The 13,544-nt window shown below is 34.8% G+C and overlaps 4 protein-coding genes, 1 non-coding gene and 1 pseudogene across 5 annotated transcripts; 3 read left to right on the forward strand and 3 right to left on the reverse strand.

The window, feature by feature from the left end:
• The first annotated feature begins 4,850 nt into the window (after window positions 1-4,850).
• Window positions 4,851-5,465, forward strand: LOC146995250 (histone H2A). The gene has a single exon (XM_085826021.1). It carries the CDS (start codon window positions 4,862-4,864, stop codon window positions 5,234-5,236), a length of 375 nt encoding a protein of 124 aa, XP_085682147.1. The 5' UTR covers window positions 4,851-4,861; the 3' UTR covers window positions 5,237-5,465.
• A 148-nt stretch (window positions 5,466-5,613) lies between these two features.
• Window positions 5,614-6,266, reverse strand: LOC146995251 (histone H3). The gene has a single exon (XM_085826020.1). It carries the CDS (start codon window positions 6,224-6,226, stop codon window positions 5,816-5,818), a length of 411 nt encoding a protein of 136 aa, XP_085682146.1. The 5' UTR covers window positions 6,227-6,266; the 3' UTR covers window positions 5,614-5,815.
• A 160-nt stretch (window positions 6,267-6,426) lies between these two features.
• On the forward strand, window positions 6,427-8,123 carry LOC146995252 (histone H1-III pseudogene; annotated as a pseudogene).
• On the reverse strand, window positions 7,214-7,784 carry LOC146995253 (histone H4). The gene has a single exon (XM_085826022.1). It carries the CDS (start codon window positions 7,782-7,784, stop codon window positions 7,473-7,475), a length of 312 nt encoding a protein of 103 aa, XP_085682148.1. The 3' UTR covers window positions 7,214-7,472.
• A 482-nt stretch (window positions 8,124-8,605) lies between the features above and the next one.
• On the reverse strand, window positions 8,606-8,724 carry LOC146995254 (5S ribosomal RNA). The gene has a single exon (XR_015043749.1). It is a non-coding gene; the product is annotated as a 5S ribosomal RNA (ribosomal RNA).
• A 407-nt stretch (window positions 8,725-9,131) lies between these two features.
• On the forward strand, window positions 9,132-11,058 carry LOC118180561 (histone H2B). The gene has a single exon (XM_035349634.2). The coding sequence runs from the start codon at window positions 9,132-9,134 to the stop codon at window positions 9,504-9,506; it is 375 nt and encodes a 124-aa protein (XP_035205525.1). The 3' UTR covers window positions 9,507-11,058.
• Window positions 11,059-13,544: the final 2,486 nt, after the last annotated feature.

Below are 13,544 nucleotides of genomic sequence, written 5' to 3' on the forward strand. Positions count from 1 at the left end.
TTTGAAACAAGTTCACCCTGACACTGGCATCTCGAGTAAGGCTATGTCTATCATGAATTCATTCGTTAATGACATCTTCGAAAGAATTGCAGCTGAATCTTCTCGCTTAGCTCATTACAACAAGAGGAGTACTATCACTAGCCGAGAAATACAAACTGCAGTACGTCTATTGTTGCCTGGTGAACTGGCAAAACATGCTGTTTCGGAAGGAACCAAAGCTGTCACCAAGTACACCAGCTCTAAGTAAATTTTCAAAGCTTTCCCCATCAAAAAAGGCCCTTTTCAGGGCCAGAATATGATAAAGGTTAGCTGTTACCTGCTTATCCTTAAATCACTCATTGTTCAATTTATAATTTCATATTGGCATTTTTAAAATTAATTCACACTCTTTGCAAAAGAAATTGATCATATATATTTCAGCTCTACAAGTCATCATCTTTATCCTCATTGCTCTGCATCTAATTTCTTATCTTCAAAATGAGGATCTAATACACACACAATAACCGAATAAGGAAAAATTGTACTTTAGCAGTTAGTCCCAGCTCACTTATATACACACTGCTTTCCGGAAATCAGCCTTAATACATTTCAATGCAGGTGGTTTTTCATAAGTTTGCTATTTATCAAAATGTATGCATATCAGTGTCATAGTTTTCAGGTGTACGTATCACGAATGGTTTCACTAGCTCAGTCACAGCCTTTCTCCGAGTAACTGGAACGAAAACATTCAATGGTATGCAAAGCATAGCAAGTGCTGGCGGGACAGGAAACTGGCTAGCCTGCCCAGACGGGACAGTGGTTAGCGAAGCTAACTGCCGGGCCGGAAGGCCCGGGTTCGAATCCCAAAGGGGGGCAGGAAGGAAGGAAGGTAGGGGGCGGGGTGGGGATATCATCTGGATGAAATTGCTTCTCCGCAAATAAATCATATTTTTTTAATTAAAAAAAATTAATTAAATATTTAAAAAATTCAGCTTTTGCCGGTTTATAAATAATAAACTATGATGCATCACAAAATGCTATCTTTTTGTCACTGCTTTGCTTTCATAAATCCTCGCATGTTTCGCAAACGGTTTGACCACAGCCTTTCTCCGAGCCTATCGAAAGAATACATTCAACAAAGGTAAGATATAAGGAACATTTCTTTCTCTTCGTGGCCACATTTATAATTTATAGACTTATTTTTCACATTTGCCGCATTAGAAAATACAGTCGTTTCCTCAGTTTCAGAACATATCATTTCCTTCGTTGCCACATTTATAATTTGTGGACTTACTTGTCGCATTAGAAAATACATTCATCTCCTCATCGACTTCAAAAACTTTTCATTCACTTCGCTATCGCATTAGAAAATACAGTCGTTTCCTCAGTTTTTCATTGATTCTACAACTTAATACAAATGTGACATTTCTGAAACCATTTTTCATTAAAAAAACCATATTTAAACATTTTTATTGATTAAAAATACATATTTTGACAACATTTCATACCACGAACATTGAAATTTCATGCCACAAATCCGATATTTCATCCCACAAACAATAAAAAAAGAAACCGCACTAAAAATACATATTTTAACAACATACAAATAGGTCACATTTCATTTCTTCTCTCTCTCTAAAGTGGTTCTGCTGTGAACCCATCCAATAGCAAAAAACATCAATCAATAAAAATTGCAAGTTGCAGTTTTCATTGATTCAGTTGCAGTTTTTCATTGATTCTAGAACTTAGTACAAATGTGACATTTCTGAAACCATTTTTCATTAAAAAAACCATATTTAAACATTTTTATTGATTAAAAATACATATTTTGACAACATTTATTTCATGCCGCAAATCCGATATTTCATACCACAAACAATAAAAAAAGAAACAGCCTCTAAAAATACATATTTTAACAACATACAAATAGGTCACATTTCATTTTTTCTCTCTCTCTAAAGTGGTTCTGCTGTGAACCCATCCAATAGCAAAAAACATCAATCAATAACAATTGCAAGAAATTGGGTAATATTCACTAAACACTGCACGCATTCTGGGAACTGTGAGATGATTCCATCTGCTTTTAAATGAGCTTTTTTTGAGATGTTTGATTAAATGAGCTTTTGAGTAAATTCTTCAAATATTCTAATTATTACTCAAATGAGAACCGATAATGATCACATCAATGAATCATCCTGCTGAATCCGCTCAGAACATGCATTCTGAGTTTCATTTCAGTAATGCAGTTTATCCATATCCATAACATTTATCTTTCATGATGCAGTTTTCATTTCAGTAATGCAGTTTATCCATAACATTTATCTTTCATGATGCATACCAAGCGTTTCAAAATTACAGTTTTATCTTTCAACATGCATACCTTCAAAGACATTGATGCACTATCAAATAAATACAAAATTTTTCATATACACAGCAAAGTATTCACATGTACATACATAGTAAAGTATTCAGGGTTTTCATATACATCGTAAATACGAAGTATACAAATAAAGATGACATCAAATAAATATTTTTAACATAAAAAAAATATTGAATACAAATACATAGAATACAAATGAAATACAAATACATAGCACATACGCAGTAAAGTCTGTCTGACATGAAGATGCACTATATTAAGTGGAAGACTTCACAAAGCATTTAGAATTATGGGATATTATTTTTTTCACAAAACAATTATTATTATAAACAATAAACATTTACACAACAGGAAAAAAAAATTACAAGACATTTCATACGAAAAACCTGGTCAGGCAAAACATAAACAATGAACACTAAGAAGGAAAAAATTGTTTGGCAAATTGCTTTCATCATACAAATATTCATATTACTTATAGACAGCTATTAATATTCATATTACTTATTACAAATTGAAAATATAATCTTAAATGAACTTACCTTCCAATAAAAACTATATTTAGTTCAATATCCTACATTTGGTTGAATTAAAACATAAAACATCACATGCACCATCTTGCTACACCTGTATGACCTGATCTGACCACTTTATCAGCTGAGGGGTCACTTCAGGACAATAGCATTGTTTTGAGGAATGAATTCTATTGGATGTTTCCCACCCACAAACATATATTGAGGGATGTTGTATTTCAATAGCTGTTTATAGACAGTGTAAGTGGCAACAGTTTTATTTCCTCACTAAATGCCAACAGAGAGTGATGATTACAGTGCATTCCTGCAATATGTTTTTATTCTGTGTTATATTATGTGTGACTTGATTTAGTGTAGAAATAAAATGTATAAAACCTTTTGTTTGTCTTTTTTTTTCCAACATTTATTTTCAATGAAAGACAGCCATACCTATAGCAACTTACTTGGATAGTTATTTATGTTTAAAGAATTTAAATATATATATGCAGATTTGCTGCAGCACAGCATTTCTTCTAATCAGTAGGGGTATAGCTTCTCTGAAAAGTTATTGTTTTAACATTTAGTAAATTGGCTAATGCATTGACAGGATTACTTAAAATTTATGAATTATTAATTTCAGTATCTGATCTTTGTCAACATTTAGTTCTAAATTACTTACTTTCCGTCTTTACTGATAATTTTTCAGCAGCTAAATGCACGAAAATACTAGGCATGTGTGATATGAATTGAAGAACTACCAAGTTCAGTCAAGTAATCAGTGTACACACACATCACAAACTTAACAATATTTATTCAATGAATACTACTTCACTGTTCCGAAAAATAGAGTTCAATAAATTAACTGAGAAATAAATTTAAGAGATTTCATATAACCAAATTTTGCCAAACTACCTCAGTGCAAGGCAAAAAATATAGGCAATTGAAGAAAATGGAAAACAACAACAACAAAAAAAAAAAAAAAAAAAAGGAGATTGCATTATGTTTTCTTTTCTAAAGCTCAATAACTGTTAAAAATGTCAAGAAATCAACTACGTTTTCGGTATGTACAGCACTTACAGCTTCTTTAGGGATTTTGTTGTAACTGAGAAGGGTTTGAAGTGGATGAGATGTTCTGGCGCCAGTGAGGAGTTCCCCTGACTGGCTAATAGGTAGATTTCGCTTCGGGTATCTTGGATGCAACCGGGATAGAACACTAAATTGGAATTAAGGAGTTCTTAAATTCTCTTTTGGTTCACAATATATTCATTCTTGTGCAGATTTTTCTACAGCACTTGTGCTTACCTATTCTGGCGAAGAAATGTTGACCGTGTACTGTGTACCTTTTATACATTCATATTATTTAATTTTTTTTTTTTTAAAGTAAGTATATATACATTCAAGTAAGTATATATACATTTTTAATTTTTTTTTTCGTATACACAACTAGTTACTCACTCTACTTGTAGTAGAGTGCATATATAGGTAGTAGTGCATATATACAGTGAAACTATATGTACAGTAGTAGTAGTAATAGTACAGTAGTAGTACGAGTAGTATATACAGTGAAGTAGTAGGAGTGCATATATACAGTAGGAGTGCATATATACAGTGAAACTATATGCCAGAAGTTTGTATAATGAAGCATTTCGCTAGTTGAAAGAGAAGGAATAACCAGTAAAATTAAATGTATATAATATACATTAGTTTTAATAAGAATAATATTCTGTAATTATGAATACTTGGTCATGAAATGCTTTTACTCAGTACAGTAAAATTTGATATAACAGGTTTAAATAATTTAGAGAAGAATCAAGAGGAATGACAATTCATGTTTCAACGATGAGTACGTAACAAATATTGCGAGGCTGCGATTCTATTCGGATTCAAAACTCGGGATCTGATTGGCCAGACATAATAAGTACAGAGTTGATAAAAATGTCTGTCCAGGACCGTCGCCAGTCATTATTTCGTATACTCCACAAATAATATCGTCATGTCTGGTCGTGGAAAAGGTGGCAAAGTAAAGGGGAAGAGCAAGACTCGGTCCAGTCGTGCTGGTCTTCAGTTTCCTGTAGGTCGTATCCATCGTCTTCTGCGAAAGGGAAATTATGCAGAAAGAGTTGGTGCTGGAGCTCCAGTGTATCTTGCTGCAGTTTTAGAATATTTGGCAGCTGAGGTTCTTGAGTTGGCCGGTAATGCTGCTAGAGATAACAAGAAGACCAGAATAATTCCAAGACATCTGCAGCTGGCCATCAGAAACGACGAGGAGTTGAATAAATTACTCTCTGGCGTCACAATTGCACAAGGTGGAGTTCTACCCAATATCCAGGCTGTTCTACTTCCCAAAAAAACCGAAAAGAAAGCATAATTCCTACTTCCCCTAACGCTTCAAAAAAAAAAAGGCCCTTTTAAGGGCCAGAAAATGTACGAAGAAGAGAATGCTTAATTGCTTATACTGAAAATTGCAGCATACGTTGGTAAATCTTTTCCATACATATATTTCATTCAAAATTCGCACAAAGATGTGCTCCCAGGACACATTCGTATATATTTTCATGTACATTATAAAACATTAACTCATGGGACTCGGAAAGAACGGCTAATGCTAAACTATAGGTGAAGGGAGTTTAAGGCGCATCTGAGAAGTGGCGCCATCTTGCTGTATACATTTGTACTGAAAAGTGGTTCTATTCTTAACTTTCGTAAGTTATTACAACGCATAGTTCGGTGTTTTAAGCCCCTCTTCAGAAATTACAAATAATTTAATTAGATGGAATAATTGCTATCACAATAGATTTTTATTTAAAAGAATGATGTAATGTAAAGTAAAACAAATTAATATAAAAAAAAAGACGGAATACATGACAGCAATTATATTGAATCTTATTAAATTATTTGTATGGCCCTGAAAAGGGCCTTTTTTCTTTACTTTGAACAAATTATGATTTTAAGCTCTCTCTCCTCGAATTCGACGGGCCAGCTGAATGTCTTTGGGCATGATGGTGACTCTCTTGGCGTGAATAGCGCACAAGTTGGTATCTTCGAACAATCCTACGAGGTAAGCTTCGCTGGCTTCCTGAAGAGCCATAACTGCTGAGCTCTGAAATCGGAGATCGGTCTTAAAATCTTGAGCAATTTCTCTAACTAAGCGCTGGAAAGGCAATTTACGGATAAGTAATTCCGTTGATTTCTGATAACGACGAATTTCTCTCAAAGCAACAGTACCTGGTCTGTAACGATGAGGTTTTTTAACACCTCCGGTTGCTGGTGCGCTTTTACGTGCAGCTTTGGTGGCCAGCTGCTTCCTAGGAGCTTTACCTCCGGTACTTTTCCTTGCAGTCTGCTTAGTACGAGCCATATCGAGAGGTCACGATTTCGTTAAAACGAGAAAATGTGCCCGCGAAATTTAGACCTGGCCTATTTATCAATTTTATTTCCAATCACGTGACTAAGGAGACCTATTGCAGACGAAAGATTTCTAAGCGCCACCTAGCATTATTGTATAACATTAATGTAACTCAGAAATTTGATTCATTTCTCTGCAAAACTGTGAGCGAGATGGCTGAAGAAACTGCTACTGTTTCCGCTACCCCTGTGGCTGCTACGCCAAAAAAGGCGAAGAAAAGTCCGAGTAAGAAACCGAAAGCGCTGCCGTCGCATCCTAAGGTTTCAGCAATGGTCGTGGAGGCTATTTCTAGTTTGAAGGAACGCGGTGGCTCATCTCTGCAAGCTATTAAGAAGCATATTGCATCACATCACAAGGTAGATATTGACCGTTTGACACCTTTCATCAAGAAGTACTTGAAGAGTGCTGTGGCGGGTGGAAACCTGGTTCAGACAAAAGGTAAAGGAGCTACAGGTTCATTTAAAGTTAGCGCATCCGGTCAGAAAGGTAAAGAGTCAGGAAAGCAGGAAAAAAAGCCGAAGAAAGCAGCTGCATCATCAGCCAAGAAAGCTAAACCAGCTGCTAAGAAGCCAGCTAAGGCTAAAGAAGAGAAAAAGAAACCTGCCACTAAGAAAGTTAGTGTAAAAAAGGCGAGTAAAGCAAAAAGTCCTAAGAAAGCTGTAAAGGCAGCGAAGCCTAAGCCTCCAAAAGCAAAAAAACTTAAAGCTGCTAAAAAGGCGACACCAAAGAAAAGCAAGAAGTAAGGGATTGTGTACTATAATGTACAAATGAAAAAAAAAAAGGCTCTTTTCAGAGCCATACAAATTTTAAAAAAGAAATGCCTTTATTGCTTCTGAAGAAGAGAGTCCTATGTGTGACCACTCTATATATTGATACTTTTTTTCAAAGATTTAAATTGAGAATTTTTTTAAAGTTTAAAATGTTGTAATCTGGTTACGTGCTTTAAAATTTTAAATTATACGTCTTTTTTTTAATTTAGAGACATAAAAGCAATTAAATTTATTGTGTTAGAATTCAGATACATAAAAAGAACATTTAATGCTAATTTTAATTTGAAATGTGACTCAAGAGAAAAGCATGAGGTGAAATTATATGACAGCAATAAAGGCATTTCTAAATTTAAGATTTGTATGGCCCTGAAAAGGGCCTTTTTTTTTTTTTTTTTTTAAAGAGCAGGGTGTGGGGAAAGTAAAGGTCTCTAACCACCAAATCCGTAGAGTGTACGTCCCTGTCTCTTTAACGCATAAACGACATCCATGGCAGTGACAGTTTTCCTTTTTGCATGCTCAGTATAGGTAACTGCATCTCGAATAACATTTTCCAAGAAAACTTTAAGTACTCCTCTTGTCTCCTCATAGATGAGGCCCGAGATACGCTTTACACCGCCACGTCTTGCCAAACGCCTAATTGCTGGTTTGGTGATTCCTTGGATGTTATCTCTTAACACTTTGCGATGCCTTTTTGCACCCCCTTTGCCAAGACCTTTACCACCTTTTCCACGGCCAGACATTTTCTGCTAGGTAAAATTCTACGAATGTAACTTTCAAGAATAAATTCAGATATACTGCCGTCGACCCCAGACGCACGCATTTTTATGCTTTTTGTCACGTGACGAAATTAGTGTCTGTTCGACCAATAAGAAGAAATTATTAGGAGGGTGATAGAATTACAAACAATTAATGTCATTTCCATCCCTGTCTATGCTCCCTAGAATATTTTCCTAGTTCTTTTAACAGTTTTCTATAATACTTACGGTATTATAATCCAAAAGAGTTCTGAAGTACATGAAATTTTATTCCTGCAGGATGAACTAACTCCGCCCACACAACAGGGGAAAAAAAATTAATAATCATAGAATATATTAAAATTTCGGTCGTTGTCGAAGCCCTAGAGAAAGCTACTCAAACACTGTGTTGATTAATAATTAAGGAATTTGAGTTCACTACACAGATATTAAAATATTGTATATTTAAGTAGAGACAAAATATGAAATACCGCTGTCATCGTAAATGTAGCATGTGTAACTACGTGGTATTTAATATAAAGGCAATGCCAATGTTATTTACATCTACGTTATTATATACTTATATTAGGGGAAGAGGTATCATAAAGTAAGGTTCTTCCCTTTTTTTATTTTAAGAATTTTTAATATACAGTCAAGAACTTTCAGTTTTATTTATATTTACCTTATTTTCTGCACAATATACAAGCTTGCATTTCTTCAATTGTAATATAGTACAGGTTTCCTATAATATAAAGACAAAAAAAAAAAGTATTTTAAATGATAATTATTACTAAGGGAGCATAAAAATTTGCAAGGGGACAAAAAAGTGTCAACAGCACGCGGTGTTCCCAGGTGGTCACCCTCCCAAGTACTGACCGCGCCCGATGCTGCTTGACTTCGGTGATCGGACGAGAACCGGTACTTTCAGCATGGTATGGCCGTTGACGCTTACAAATAGCGAAATAAACAATATGTAAGTAACCCAAAATTCGAAGTTTTAGAGTATTACTTCATTTTGTGCACGTCTGTCATATACTTTTATCAATAAGAGGGGTTTTATCCGTCATAAGTACTTCCCATTGGAAAAGAGATTTCCCCCCCCCCAAGGGAAGAACAAGTAAAAAAAAATCAATAAATTAGAAATTTTAAAAAATGTGGCTCAAAACTATAATCCAGAATATCAGTAATATGAAATTGTAATAATAATTTGTATATATATGTATTATAATGAACCTTTTCTCTCCAAGATAGGCTGTATTAGAACGTTTCTCATTGGATGGAAATGAAAAGAATGAAATTCAATAAATATGCTGCATCCAATGTGCACTTCAGTTCATTCGAAGACTGTTAAAAATGCCTCCTCAAGCATCTGGGAAAGCTGTAAAGAAGGCCGGAAAGGCACAGAAAGCTGTCCGAGCTGGTGACAAGAAAAAGAGGAAGAAGCGCAGGAAGGAATCTTTCGCTATTTACATCTACAAAGTTTTGAAACAAGTTCACCCTGACACTGGCATCTCGAGTAAGGCTATGTCTATCATGAATTCATTCGTTAATGACATCTTCGAAAGAATTGCAGCTGAATCTTCTCGCTTAGCTCATTACAACAAGAGGAGTACTATCACTAGCCGAGAAATACAAACTGCAGTACGTCTATTGTTGCCTGGTGAACTGGCAAAACATGCTGTTTCGGAAGGAACCAAAGCTGTCACCAAGTACACCAGCTCTAAGTAAATTTTCAAAGCTTTCCCCATCAAAAAAGGCCCTTTTCAGGGCCAGAATATGATAAAGGTTAGCTGTTACCTGCTTATCCTTAAATCACTCATTGTTCAATTTATAATTTCATATTGGCATTTTTAAAATTAATTCACACTCTTTGCAAAAGAAATTGATCATATATATTTCAGCTCTACAAGTCATCATCTTTATCCTCATTGCTCTGCATCTAATTTCTTATCTTCAAAATGAGGATCTAATACACACACAATAACCGAATAAGGAAAAATTGTACTTTAGCAGTTAGTCCCAGCTCACTTATATACACACTGCTTTCCGGAAATCAGCCTTAATACATTTCAATGCAGGTGGTTTTTCATAAGTTTGCTATTTATCAAAATGTATGCATATCAGTGTCATAGTTTTCAGGTGTACGTATCACGAATGGTTTCACTAGCTCAGTCACAGCCTTTCTCCGAGTAACTGGAACGAAAACATTCAATGGTATGCAAAGCATAGCAAGTGCTGGCGGGACAGGAAACTGGCTAGCCTGCCCAGACGGGACAGTGGTTAGCGAAGCTAACTGCCGGGCCGGAAGGCCCGGGTTCGAATCCCAAAGGGGGGCAGGAAGGAAGGAAGGTAGGGGGCGGGGTGGGGATATCATCTGGATGAAATTGCTTCTCCGCAAATAAATCATATTTTTTTAATTAAAAAAAATTAATTAAATATTTAAAAAATTCAGCTTTTGCCGGTTTATAAATAATAAACTATGATGCATCACAAAATGCTATCTTTTTGTCACTGCTTTGCTTTCATAAATCCTCGCATGTTTCGCAAACGGTTTGACCACAGCCTTTCTCCGAGCCTATCGAAAGAATACATTCAACAAAGGTAAGATATAAGGAACATTTCTTTCTCTTCGTGGCCACATTTATAATTTATAGACTTATTTTTCACATTTGCCGCATTAGAAAATACAGTCGTTTCCTCAGTTTCAGAACATATCATTTCCTTCGTTGCCACATTTATAATTTGTGGACTTACTTGTCGCATTAGAAAATACATTCATCTCCTCATCGACTTCAAAAACTTTTCATTCACTTCGCTATCGCATTAGAAAATACAGTCGTTTCCTCAGTTTTTCATTGATTCTACAACTTAATACAAATGTGACATTTCTGAAACCATTTTTCATTAAAAAAACCATATTTAAACATTTTTATTGATTAAAAATACATATTTTGACAACATTTCATACCACGAACATTGAAATTTCATGCCACAAATCCGATATTTCATCCCACAAACAATAAAAAAAGAAACCGCACTAAAAATACATATTTTAACAACATACAAATAGGTCACATTTCATTTCTTCTCTCTCTCTAAAGTGGTTCTGCTGTGAACCCATCCAATAGCAAAAAACATCAATCAATAAAAATTGCAAGTTGCAGTTTTCATTGATTCAGTTGCAGTTTTTCATTGATTCTAGAACTTAGTACAAATGTGACATTTCTGAAACCATTTTTCATTAAAAAAACCATATTTAAACATTTTTATTGATTAAAAATACATATTTTGACAACATTTATTTCATGCCGCAAATCCGATATTTCATACCACAAACAATAAAAAAAGAAACAGCCTCTAAAAATACATATTTTAACAACATACAAATAGGTCACATTTCATTTTTTCTCTCTCTCTAAAGTGGTTCTGCTGTGAACCCATCCAATAGCAAAAAACATCAATCAATAACAATTGCAAGAAATTGGGTAATATTCACTAAACACTGCACGCATTCTGGGAACTGTGAGATGATTCCATCTGCTTTTAAATGAGCTTTTTTTGAGATGTTTGATTAAATGAGCTTTTGAGTAAATTCTTCAAATATTCTAATTATTACTCAAATGAGAACCGATAATGATCACATCAATGAATCATCCTGCTGAATCCGCTCAGAACATGCATTCTGAGTTTCATTTCAGTAATGCAGTTTATCCATAACATTTATCTTTCATGATGCATACCAAGCGTTTCAAAATTACAGTTTTATCTTTCAACATGCATACCTTCAAAGACATTAAACATTGAAAAATCTAACCAATTAGACTACTTTTTTCGCAAACACAAGCTGATTCAGCATAACATTTATATTTCAAGATGCATATTTTATCTTTCAACATGCATACCTTCATAGCACTGATGCACTAATACAGTTGCGTAGTTAAAAGTAAGTACACATTCTGCAAAGTACACGTACAGCTGAAGAATATACCTAATGAAAAATCCTCGTCTTTGTCCACTATTCCAATCTTTATTGACTACGACACTAACGAGATATGCTTGTTCCCGTGTAATCACTGCACCTAAGAAGCGAAAACGGTTCTGGCCTCTTCTGCAGAACGCTTGACAATAAGATGTCAATCATTTTCAGACAGATTGGATTGGCTGAAATATACTAGCTCCGCCCTAAACCACGCCCAGAAATAAAAATAAAAATAAAAATATCGCAGGAGCGGCCGCGCTACCGCGCGGCAGACAGGGCAGTCCATATATATAATCTTAGAGGGGCGCGCCGCTAACGGCCGGGAAATAAAAACAAAAAAAATAACAATTTAAAAATTCTAGCCAATCAGAATGCTTTATTTCAAATTTAAATCCCTCCAAATTCTGGTTAATGGGTGGAGTTTAAAATTTTGGGAGTAATCAATACATTAACATATTTAAATTACATACAGAAGATCCATCATCTTCCGATTTCCATTTTAAGTATTCGTTTTAAGGTGACCTTGTTGAGGCTAAGTTTCATGGTGACGATTGACATGAGTAAGTCCACTTTTGTGTTTTAATATAAAAGCAACTAACTTTGCGCATTTCTACTCTAATATTTTGTATTCTGCACATCAAAACAAGTATTATCCATGTCATATATTTTATCTAATATCATTTAACTCACATGTCTTATTTTGTATTTTAAAATTTATATCAATTTCATATACTTTATAAAATATCTTATTTGTTATGCAAATAAATTATTTGGTAATCACTAGCAATTACTAAATACTCTATTCTTTTTCCACATAGCCACATGTGTAATTTTCATTGCCTTTTTACAAATTTTAATTTCAAATTTGACTTTTTAGAAGCTGTTACTTATACAGTGGTTCCCAAAAGTGTTCGTACACTTATGATTTTCTTTGAAATAGGGCTCTATCCATTAATTAAAAGTAAACTTTTTTAATGAGATTTTAATAATACGATCTATAGTCTATTCGTAACAAAATTACATGAAATATTTTTTTAAATATAGCGAAACTTTATTTTAAAGAAATTAATAATAAAAATATGTCTTCATACAATTCAAAACAATCTAGACATATTAGTGAATATTTTCATCTGTTGTGCAAAACTTAAGCAACAATATAAATTTTAATCATATAGCCATGAAATTGCAGAAAAGAGGTTCTTGCGATGAGAACAATGAACACACAATTCAATACAAAGTTCATACATATGCAGATGTCAGGAACAAAACGTCACAGGCGACGTTAGCACACGCAAAACACGTGCGGTCGACGGTCTCAACTCAAGTCTACAATAAGAGGAAGGACGTAGACACAATTAAAGACATTCATTGTAATTACAAGTGTGTCCTTTCCTGAAATATGCCTAGAAGAAATCACCTGGAAGAATGATGGAAAAGCTGCAGGAGGGGCGTAATGTGACCAATGTAGCTCAAGAGTTTGGGATGAACAAAAGTCTTGTTTTGCACGCTTGGAAAACCTTCCCTTACACCTGTTAGAAAGGTTGGTGGTGGCTGTCCCAGGAAAGCAACTGCAGTGGATGACCAATATATCGTCTTGCAGGTAAAAAGAGCCCGAAAACAGTCAGCAAGCCCCACAGCTCAACAATTCTATACAGCAACAGGGCGACAAGTGTCGCGGTTTATTTTGTCGAGACGCCCAACATAGGTAGCCTATTCGCCTGCCATCCTTAATACTGCATCCCTTTGAAAGTTGCCCATTGACGACACTGTTTAGAAGCACGAAAACT

This window comes from Stegodyphus dumicola, chromosome 10 (genome assembly GCF_044657685.1).
Source record: "Stegodyphus dumicola isolate Sdum_Otavi_A_Nest chromosome 10, ASM4465768v1".
Lineage (NCBI taxonomy): Eukaryota > Metazoa > Arthropoda > Arachnida > Araneae > Eresidae > Stegodyphus > Stegodyphus dumicola.